General features: G+C 35.3%; 1 protein-coding gene across 1 annotated transcript in view; it reads left to right on the top strand.

Annotated features, from left to right (window-relative positions):
* LOC136247138 (IgGFc-binding protein-like) overlaps window positions 1–12,004 on the top strand; it is a 32,603-nt gene extending 20,599 nt beyond the window's left edge. Inside the window, exons 3-6 of the mRNA XM_066038769.1 lie at window positions 1,017–2,327; window positions 9,511–9,657; window positions 9,710–10,180; window positions 11,600–12,004. Coding sequence (XP_065894841.1) covers window positions 1,017–2,327; window positions 9,511–9,657; window positions 9,710–10,180; window positions 11,600–11,835 — 2,165 coding nt within the window. The 3' untranslated portion in view covers window positions 11,836–12,004. The remainder of the gene's footprint in view (window positions 1–1,016; window positions 2,328–9,510; window positions 9,658–9,709; window positions 10,181–11,599) is intronic.
* The last annotated feature ends 208 nt before the right edge of the window (window positions 12,005–12,212 follow it).

Here is a 12,212-nt window from a genome sequence, read left to right as displayed (position 1 = left end):
TGAATTTTGTAATGCTTCAAGTTGTGAAGCTAATTCAACCTTGAGGATCTCAGCAGTCAATATCCATGTAGCAGACATTAAGCCCTCCATCAAAGATGAGGCTTGTACATGCACATTATTATTAAAAACTTGATCTAAACATAATCAACTATACTACAAAATTAATTAAACAATATATCAGTGATCATAATAATGTCTATCTACATGTGTCTTAAACAAATCAGTTGAATTAACATTGACTAAATCATCTGGAAGTCCATTCCAATCATTTATAACTCTTACTGATAACATTTACAGTGCAGAAAACAGGTAGCATGTCATTTAAATACATGTATATCTTAAAATTGTGACCTCTTGTTATAGAAACAGATCAAAGGTTAAATAATGATGAACTAACGTGTTATGAAACAGTCTGTATGTGTAGATTAAATCCCCTTTACCACATTCTTTTTAAAAACACTCTATTTCGACTCAAATAAACATTATACAGAGGCATTCTCAGAACTTACAGTATCTGGCCCTGATTTATGGAGAAACTACTGTTTTTACCTTAGTTTCTACCATATCTATTGAGTCCAAATAGAGATCTCTGTGTGTTTAACATGCTGGCTTGTTTGACTCTTGTTTCTTTACTTTTTTCAGCGATCTCTATTCCCATATTTTAATTTTTTAAATTATTTTTACTAAAAATGATTAATGTACAGCTACAGCTTTAAAATGCAAGGTATAGATATTCACAAAAACATTATTGTGTTCTCTGCTGGTACCAGAATTGTGTATATTATGAATATGAATCATATGCACAAAAATGGAAAAATTCAGTTTTGTCTGAAATGCGTTTACTTTACTCAATAGTCACTATACTCATTGCAAGGTGTGTTTGAGTCGAAGAATGTTTTTAAGGTGTTAGTGCTATTAGGAATTTGAAAAAAACATGTACAGGGGTATAATCCCTATTATGAACCCACTGTCATGGTTTATAATAACATTATGTTGTCAATGCTATCCATACACAGAAAATGAAGAGTTTTATTTGGGTTTTGTTCCTGACTTTGGAGCACCAGTAACTCTCCTACTATTGACCAATGATGCAGAACCAGTGCATTACTCAGTTGAAGCACCTGTCACGGGATATCATCATAATGGAAGTATTACAAGAAATGGGTCTCTGTTGACTCTGCCCTCAAGTCTCACTGGAATATCTCGGTCTTTCCCTAATGCACAAAATAATGCATACAAAGAGGGAGTCTATATTAAAACCAACAGCAAAAAAGTGACTATCATTTGTGAAAGTGAACTTTCATCACCTCATGATTCTTCTAGCACATATTCTGCTCTACCAACTGAAAATTTGGGCATTGAAGAATATGTGTATTATGCTGTGTCAGTAGAAGCTTATGTAAGAGCTGATGCTTCTGTGGTAATAGTTGGTACAGCAGATGGGACAAATTTTGCTTTAACTGTTCCAGTTAATTCTTACATCAAGATAAGCAATAATGCCCAATGGACCCAACTTACTCCCGGAACAGTTTATTCATATCAGATTAATAGGCTACAAATAATGTACATTGCTGCTTTCACTACAGATTTGACTGGGACAAAAATTGTTGCCAACAAACCGATTTCTGTCTTCAGTGGACATGAATGTGCATGGATACCAGATTATGTTACTGCTTGTGATAATATAGTGGAACAAATGTTGCCGACTGAACTTTGGGGTAAAGTGCACTATATTGCTCCTCTAAGTAGCAGAGAATCATATACTATTAAAATACTAGCAGAAGAAAGTTCCACTTCTATTCAATTGCACTGTAGCACAGTAAGTGAACAAAAGAGTTATGTCTTAAATGCTGGTAGTCACATTACGGAAAAATTAACCAATGAGGACTTTTGTGTAATTTTTTCAACCAAGAAAATATTAGTGGTCCAATTCAGTCATGGCAAAAGTGAAGATGGACAAGGTGATCCAATGATGGTACTCATACCTCCTACCACTCATTACACTAACACTATTATAACATCCACTATGCAACATCCCAATATCAATGGTTACAGCCATTATCTTAATGTCATAGTGATCGCAGAGTATTTTCAAACAGATGAAATCTTTATGACAACTGGAGGTGTGAACAGGTCACTTGGATCATACAGTTGGACACCTATCATGAGAAACAGTGGCATTGAGGCTTATGTTACACAAGTTAATGTACTAGAAGGAGTTATTGAGATATTTCATGTTAATAAATCAGCTTTGATGACAGCTATAGTATATGGCTTTGCAGCTGAAGAAGGTTATGGCCATGCTGGATGGCTCAGGGGCTACAGAGGTATGCATTTTCCTACTTACTGTATATATTACAATTAAGCTGGAGTTTGGGAATTGCCATTATAATATAGAATCCTGTAGTTTGGTAAGAGCAAACTATATAGAGCAGTATTAGTACACATTTCATCAGATTCACAAGAATCCCACAGTAGAATCATGCAGTATAATAGTACTGTATATTAGGGATCATAAAGGTTTGGGTTTTCTGGCCAAAATCACTCCAAAACCAGCCTCACGATACCTTCAAGGTGCTTTGACAGTATTGGTTAGGTATAATTAAGCTGAAATTAAATGCTTTAAGTATACGTAGTATGCTACAAAAGTTTCAGAAACTTTTTCAGTGGAATTTTTGCTGACTGATTTATTGACTGGTGCCTTTAGACAAACTCAATAATTCGTAAGGCTAATGGCTTGATTTTTCACTGTTAGATGTTGCTCCAGCCCAACTGATGCTTTTTTGGCATACCACAGTATGTACAATTCATGCATCATGGACTAACCTTTGTTCTCCTTTGTCCCATTTTTTAGTTGGCAACTTGAGGTTTCAATCTGCAGTAGTGCAAGTGATCGCTTCCCTATGTTTGTAATGGGAATCATCTGCATTTTCCATATATATAGTAACTGGATCGATTGCAGTGGCACTTCTTTCACTCCTTTTTGTGTGTAATGCTGCATAATGGGCAGAACATACGGCTGTAGCTGAAAGCAATGCATTTACATTTCAGCATATGCAATGTGGTTTGCGTTCAACTAAAAACTGATTTTATGACATGCCTGGTGCCATTCTACCTTTTTGATGCAATGTGAGCTGGTTCATTAGTCACAATTATAGCAAACAAACAAGTAGAAGAAAAATAGGAATTTAAATTTAGATTAGGGATCAAAGAAAAAAGGTGTGATATAAGGTATTAGCTAAAAAGCAGTGAAACAAGAGAGGTTATCTATGCCTACAGATATACTAGTGGACATTTAATTTCTAATTCAGTCACAGTTACATATATTATTCTGTAGATTGGAACAATGGAATGGAACCTTTCACTACAATGGAATACAATGGTTCTTTAAATGGTTAAATGATTCTATAATGGTTCTTTAAGTACAATGGTTCCAATGCAATGGAACCTTGGTTATCTGAATCCCTGGGGACCCCATAGTGTTCATATAACTGAAAAGTCTATATCTCTGAAATTGTGTACAATAAAATGCAATATGCATTAATATTGTAAAAATAATTTTTTAAATTTATTATTGTTGACTACTTTAACAGTATGCTAGCTACAGTACTCTAGTAGAATTGATGCTCAGTTAACTGATGAAAGTTTGGATAACTGGCTGTAGAAATGACCCCAGTATAAACAGTGGACCTGGGGACTCATGATTGAAGGACCTGTGGACCCAGGGGAAGCACCCTCGTGCAGGCCTAGCCTTTTGGTGCCTATTTAGATGAATTAGATAATAAAATAAATAAATAAAAAAAGGGTCCACAGGGACCCTACTTTTTGTGGCAATTTACACACTTCATAATGTTTACATATATTTGATTCTGTGCTTGTACTAGACACTTCTGCTGGTCATGATGGCTAGTCTCACATGGCCAATCCACCTCATCTTCATTGCAATGTTTCACACAGTGTTTAATTTAAATAGATCTCTGAAAGTGGCTTGTAAACTGCATTAAGTTACTCGTGTTGCACAATGAGTACAATAGTTTATTTTGCCAGTTAGTAAAGTTCAGTGCACATGAAAATAGCTTCAGTGAAGTAATCACTCTAAGGTACACCAACAGCTTGATAAACAGACTTTGTGTCAAGTAGCACATGAAGGCAAAGACCTGTTACAATTTACTAAGAACAAACATTTGATTAATTAATTCTCCAGTTACTGAAGGTGTAAAGAATGAGTGGCCTATGAGGCACTTTCAATTGATCTAGGCATTGTGCACAGAACCGTCATGATAACAGGATAGAGAGAGAGATCTAGGCTATTTGAAACTAGCCACTGTGACTTGCAAAGGTATTTAGTACAAGGATTGAATGTATAAACATTGTGAAGTATGTAAAATTCCATAAAATGTAAGGTCCCTGTGGGTCCTTAGATCCTTGGTCTCCAGGTCCACTGTTTATGCCTAACCATCATAAAGGTTTGAGTTTTCTGGCCAAAATCACTCCAAAACCAACCTCACGATACCATCAATGTACCTTGACAGTATTGGTTAGGTATAACTAAGCCGAAATTAAATGCTTTAAGTATAGTATGCTACAAAAGTTGAAAAAATTCAGTGGAATTTTTGCTGACTGATTGATTGACTGGTTGGTAGGCACCAGCCTATTATGCTTTTAATTTTGCCTATTATGCTATGCTGCAATGTGCAAATTTTTTGCCTATTATGCTCATAATTATGCTCAAACTTTTTGCCACAGTTCCAATGTTTTGTTACTTTCTATGCATAATGATAAACTTTGGCTTATGAACAATTGGTTAAATGTAAAAGTGCTCGTTGTGCATTAAAAATTTAGCTACATTGTAAACTATAAATAACAGTTGTGTCAAATAACTACTTAATGCCATATCAGTGACATCGACTGTTCTATTATTGTAAGTCAACCTTTTTCTGTGGCATGCATATTTGCTTACAGTATGACAAATATTCTGCCTAATATGCTAGCATTATGCTTGATGCTTTCAGGCACCTATTATGCTCAAAATTATGCCAGCATAATAGGCTGGTGCCTACTGGTTGGTGCCTTAGACAAACTCAATAATTTGTAAGGCTACTAGCTTTTTTTTTCATATCAGTATATGTGCATATATCACTTTCACACCTCAGATCAAAAGATAGCCAGTACATAGTTATCACATATTGCACTGGTTTAAGAATGTTAATCATGTTAACTCATTCCTAGGGACCCACTGATTATGCTGGCATAATTATGAGCATAATAGGTGCCTGAAAGAATTGAGCATAATGCTAGCATAATAGGAAGAATATTTGGGTCATATTACAAATCTTTGATGGTCAAAATACATAACACAGAAAAAGATCGATATACTCTAATAGAACAGTCAATAACTCTATTAGAACAATCAGGCAGCTGAAGTGTATCGATCTTTGCTGTCACATGCATTTTGAACAGCAAAGTTATGCTTCAGCCAATTATTATGTGCCCATAACTGCAAATTTATTAACAAAAGATGGCATAAAGCTTAAGCATAATTTGAGCATAATAGGTAAAATTTTTGAGCAGTGCAGCATAGCATAATAGGTAAAATATTGAGCATAATAGGCGGGTCCTTACTCATTCCAAGAAATCCTCAGATTTCTTCAAAGTCCTTTGGTATCTCTGTGCCATAATATACATAGTCACACATCTTGAAATCAATTGTGGGACTAAGTTTTTTGGTACTATTGTAAAAGTATTCAGAGGAGCTTGAAATGGAATTTTAATACAGGTGAGTTCTATATTAATGAAGTACACCCTATACATGTATTAGGCACCTGTATCGATGTCTTGTGTATAATGTTATAGTCTTCGATCCAGTTGCAACAGTTTTGAATTGTAATGGATGACAGAGCTGTAAGTATGATGGTTTCAATGTCAGCATAGGAATCGCATACACTCTCAATCGCCTTGATTTCAGTTAGCGATTACAATCCGGTTAATAGGGGGGTAAGAAGTGTAATAATGCTTCAGTCTCATGTATCATGTCTACTACCTCATCGGTGTAATGTACTGAGCAGTTATCAAGTATGTACTACTATGCTGTAAAAATGTGTGCCATTGAATGGCATGAGATGTGGCAATAGAAATTTTCATAATGTGTCTCCTTTTGCTGTACCACGAATAATGTGGCAATCCAGAATATCAGCCATGGACATGAAGGCAATCAAGGATACTCTCTGACTTCTGATTAGCATCTTGTGACACACTGGCAGTTTCCCACAGAGACTGTATGCATATTTTCATAGTCTAGCTCATTTGTTCAGACCAGATTTATCTAGAAAATAAGCATGTCCAAACTAACTATGGATGGATACATCTGTGACAAATCATGAATGAAGTTGTTCATCTTGTTGCAAAGCTGCATACTTCATTTTTTGGCGGCTAAGTCCAACACGACTCAAAAATCTGCATGATGATATGAGGCTGATAGTAACCCCAATGATCTCCATTAGTTCACTTTGAATTTCATACAAGTATATGCTTGGATGGCTAAGAACAATGTGAAGAATAGAAGCTTTTGAGCCAAGCTACCTATACCAGTGGCAGTAAATAACTGTACCGTCTTCCACGCTTTTGACTTATCCACATTCAAATTCGAAGCAACATCCTCATATGTAAACCCTAATACAGTTTTTGCTATGCCATCCTCCAACACAGATCCTCATTATACGCAGTGTTACAACTGAGCTCACAAGAAGACATCATGGCAGCGAAGTTATAGCTTTACAGTATTGAAGCACGATGCGCATGCATAATTCCATGTAAATTTGAATTTGCAAGTTTCCTGAAAACTGTGGTACCTGTCAGTCTTGCTAAAACAACTTGTAGTGCTCCACCTGCCTCAATTTACATTGTGGCTACATAATAACATTAATTATGAAGGGATTCACATTCACTTTAAACCTTTCACACTGCTAAACTGATTTTATGGTCTTCTCAAAAAGTCTTGACATGCATTCAAAAATTTGAATGATTGCCTGTGTCTACACCGTATCCTTATAATCCCTAATTTTCCCTTCTACTTGTTAGTAAATAACATAACTATGATAAATGAACTTGTGAATACTACATTAAATGAAAGAATAGTGCCAAGCTTGCCATAAAGTTAATTTTGCGTCTGAGTGTGTGCCCCAACAACCAATGGCATACTGAAAAGTTAGGTGGCCATTACTCTTCATTTTCAACTTTTCTTCACCCATTACACGATGTTACAAATGAAGAACAGTATGAGAAGCATCTCTGCAGCCAATCCACATGCTATGGAAAGTATGGGTATTAAGCATGATAGCTAGTGTATACAGCCAGTGGGAAGCCGTATTGTGCTATAACAAATCAACAACTTGCATTGTTAGCAAAAAACTAGACACACAGAGTCCATGATGCATGTATTGTATGTACTGTGGATGGCAAAAAGGCACGTCTCAGGATGAAATGACATCAAACAGTGAACCATAGCCCTTTCCATTGTCAAGTTATGCTTGGCTGGAGGCATCAGTTTGTCAGACACCGAAATATCTGTTAAATAAAACTTTTTGTTAAAAAAATCATAGAAACTTATTGGAAGGGTTTGGGGGGTCATTCTGAAGATATTCTATGGCTTAGTTGTGCCTAATCAGTGCTGCCAAACTGTCATGAAGGGAAAGTGAGGCTGATTTTAGGATGATATTTTTGATACACATACACACATTGTACCAGTGAGACATGTAGTACCATAGAATATCTTCAGAATGACCCCCCAAACCCTTCCAATAAGTTTCTATGATTTTTTTAACAAAAAGTTTTATTTAACAGATATTACGGTGTCTGACAAACTGATGCCTCCAGCCAAGCATAACTTGACAATGGAAAGGGCTATGGTGAAATGATACACATACACAAACTTTCTTGCTTGCGTATGTGTATCATTTCACCTGGCACACACATTGTTAGTGGTGGCTATGGTACTATTTGTACATGTCTCATTGGTGGGTTGTCATGATGGTGTACATACTTGGTTATATGTGACCCGGACCTGATTACTAAAATAATAACAATAATACAATTTGAACATGGGAACCATCATCCTGAGCCGGTTATTGAGAATTCAGCTTGCAAGATTTTGTATTTAGTCATCATAACATATCGACCTATTTGTCATAACAGGCTTACATAACAATCCAGATATTTTAGTAGAGGATAAACTAAATAATACCAAAGGATATATATTGATATTATTATCCCTGGAATATTCGTGTCAGAGTGAGGATTACAGAGAAACTTAAGAACTATCAAGATTTACAAGTTGTCATCCAGCAGTTGTAGCAAATTCTATTACAGTGGTTCTGGTTATTGGTGTACTTGGATCCATTCCTATAGATTTGTCAAAATTGCTGAAGCTTTTGATGATTCACTGATATATATTCTTCAAAACACTGCTTTATTGGCATATTGCTATGTTATTTGGGTGTTGTAACTTAATTTCTGTATGTAATTATCCCAATGCCTTGGCTAGGTTTGGGAATGTCGTATCACCTTTTAGCTGTTATATAACAATATCACAGAAAAAGATCATGGCTCACTGTCCTATTGGAGCATGTTGATATTTTCTGTGACATGCATTTTGATAAGCAAGGTTTAAAGTCTGTATTTCAGCAACTTATTAATTACCCATAAAGTGCTAATTTATTTGCAAAACATGGGAACTGATTGAGGTATAAACATAAAGCATAATTTGACATACGTGTAGTAGGTAAATATTTTTGCGCACTGCAGTGTAAGTGAATTAAAAGGCATAATTGGTGGGTTCCTATTTGCCACTGTTCTATACACAATTATATAGAAACTGTATATTATTTTCTTCTCTTGTAAGGAAATATGTTATTACTGCTATATTTAATAATAGAGTTAGGACAATGACAGCAGCTGCCTTATTGTTCAAATTGATAGTGCAATTGATAAATATACTGTATTGAAAGGCACTGCATGATGAAACAGTTAATCAGGTTACAACAAATAAATTGTAAAGCAGTGCAAATATTTTTATGGGAATGAAAAAATAGTAGATCACTTAGTAATTAATTAGGCCAAGTAGATTGGAATATTACCATGATCAATCTGTTAAACAAATGGTAAGAACAAGGACTGGTATCAAGTTGCAGTCAAGTGAATGCAGTATTACCCATTTTCTTTGTATCTAGCTATAGCTATATAATAAAACTAGAGCAAATACACATGCACTGTTCATTTGGCTGCTTTTTAAATCACAAACTACAAAAAGAAAAGCGGCCAAATGACAATTTAATAACAGTTGCATGTGTATTTGCTCTAGTTTTATTATATATGGCCGCAACTTGATATCAGTCCTTGTTCTTACCAGTCATGTTGAATAAGCTTGTTTGACTGATCCTACTTTGCTTGGCAGCGCCCTTTTTTTACAGCCCCAAGGCTGTTTTTGTTTTAGGCTACTATTATATATTTCCATAGCTGTAGGTCGCACAGGATGCCACCATAGTGAGTTTTGTGGTGATGCCAGTATTACTATTCAAGCAAGTAGTGCTACTGACTGCTGTGAACAAGGAGGGGGATCTTTCAATGATGGCACTGGTTGTGTTACAGCTTGTGTATTGATAGGTGAGTGTACTAAATTAACATTTTAAATTAATGTATGTGTTATATACAACAGAGGGTGATCCACATTTCAGCATTCCACTGCTATCTGACAATATCCTCTGTTACTCCATACAAGGATACTCTGGTTTGTCATTCAACTTGATCTTTAATAAAGACTTTGTTATCAATGCCTTGTTTGTGGACACTGAGGGAGATACTAGTGAAGCCACTTGGATTGGAAAATTAGCAGTTGTCCCACAAAATCACAATAAGTCCAATATTATAGTCTTTGACTCTGTCAATCAGGAAATTCTAGTTGTCGATGATGGAGACTTGAAGGCTGCAACGATTAAGCAAATAACATTCACTGAAAATGGCACAGTCAAATTTACCCAAACAATGAACAAGCAGGAAGGACATCCTACTATACATGTAATATACACTAAACCACGTGCTAAATTTGATGTGACGTTCTACAAAAATCATCTTAATGTAGACTGGAGTATGGATTATGATGAGCTTCATGACTCACATGGACTAATGGGTATGTTTGTACCACACGTTATAGTTTTATTACAGCAGGTGTAGAATATCTCAATTACGTATTGACATAAATCCGAGGTGAAGACAAGTGTGAATAACAAAGATATTCTACACCAGCCGTAATATAGCTATCTTAAATCCAAGTGAAAGATTTGTGGGTGCTTTAATGCAGCTCTACAGCTGTATATACGGCTTATATGGCTTCATTATGTTGCTCATTTGGTTAACACTTCCTTATTGTCAAATGTGATTGTAGCTTCAGCTTATTTATACCTATATACTCAAATGATGAGTATGCCAAACCTGTATTGTTATATAGTTTACTAGAGGTGTGCGATGACAAATTTAGACATATTTTGATATTTTTTTAAAACTTATCTCGGTTATCTAACATATCTTGATAATTGAAACAATTATTTGTTGCATTTAACAGTCATAGAGTGAGCAAATTGCAATTTGAAGAGCACAAAAAAGTGAAAAATGTTAGTTATAACAATGTTTCCAAGTGGTAGGAGAGTTGGAGCCTCCAAGAGGTGTGTACACCATCAGATATTCTTTGGTATACAAGTAATTTACGGAAGTTTACTATTATCTAGATACTTAAACCTGTCATCCTTATCTCGAGAAGTTTTACAATATCTCGATAATCGGATATATCTAGATAATCGCACACCTCTATAGTTTACTCAGTATCATTGGTAGGTATAAATAAGTTGTACCTTACTGGGCTGTATGGTAGTAATTTCCCAGGTAATAGCTAGCTACCATAAAGCTCCAGTAAATCATTTGAAGTATGGCTTCACTGGGATATAAAGTGTATAATACATTACAGTTCAGTAGTCAATTCTTTTTATGGAAACTAAAAAACTTAATTTGAAGCTACAGTACTTAACTAAGTATGAATGTAGTTGTGCCATATTAATTTGTTTTACTGTAGAAGTGCATCACTTCATTATCAAATGAAAATTTTGAGAAATGTATTGGCTTCAATTGCAATTTTAAGTAGATCAAGGTATATAGCTTATGTGAGTTCAGTGAATCAGTACAGTGATCAGTGATGTATAATCTATGTATTTTAGGTTTAGAATGGGTCTGTGCACTTGTAAGTGTAAACTTAGTCCTTTCTTTAGTATTTTTAACATAAAATTGTCACCTTTGTATATACTAAAATCTGCTACAAATATTTTTTGGCTGATTTAAGACTGATTGCATGATCAGTGTTTATGATACTATCATTTTTCCAAGACTACAGCACACAGTAAGGCCAAAGTCTCACTGCTATCTTAACCTCTTTAAGTGTACAGTTATGGATGACCTGGCCTCTCTTATATTTATTAAACTGTCTCCTTCTCTTGACATTAATTTATCAATGCCATTACGTGTATTTTCAAATTCAAATAAAATTTAAACACTGTTACAGGTCAATTCATGAAGAAAGGTATCAGTATTGACACTGTGAAACAGATGTTGGTGTATTCAGGTGGTAGAGATCCTGTACCAGTTACTAGGGACTCTGTTATGACTGGGAAGTTGTGTTGGAAGGCTGAGAATTATGGACATCAAGGAGAGGGCTTGATTGAGGGTGACATACTGGATTATGTGGTGTCCAGCATCCTTGATGCTCCAGACAACCTCAAGAAATTCATCAAGCAGTAAACAAATCTGGACTGCAATGGACTGAAATTGGACAATGTATCTGCAAACTCTTAGGCCATGTATTACGCATTTCTTTTCTTATATATACACACTAGGCTACACACAATTGTATATCTCTGTACATTGTATGAAATTGTTTAGTTTGCAGATAAAAACCTATATACTACAAGCAGAAGGAAAAACTAGGAATTTTTAGTTGGATTAGGGATCAAAGAAAAAGTTGTGAAACAAGTAATAGCTAAAATGTGGTGAAACAAATGAGGCTATGCCTGTAGATATACTAGTGTACGTTGCTGAAGTATACATTATATGGATTTAATGTCCACGTACTAGACACTAGTACTATATATCTGCAGATATAGGCAACCCCCCTTATT

This window comes from Dysidea avara, chromosome 1 (genome assembly GCF_963678975.1).
Source record: "Dysidea avara chromosome 1, odDysAvar1.4, whole genome shotgun sequence".
NCBI classification, from domain to species: Eukaryota; Metazoa; Porifera; class Demospongiae; order Dictyoceratida; family Dysideidae; genus Dysidea; species Dysidea avara.
Note: the sequence above shows the minus strand (reverse complement) of the source record. Positions and strands in the feature narration are given on the sequence as shown.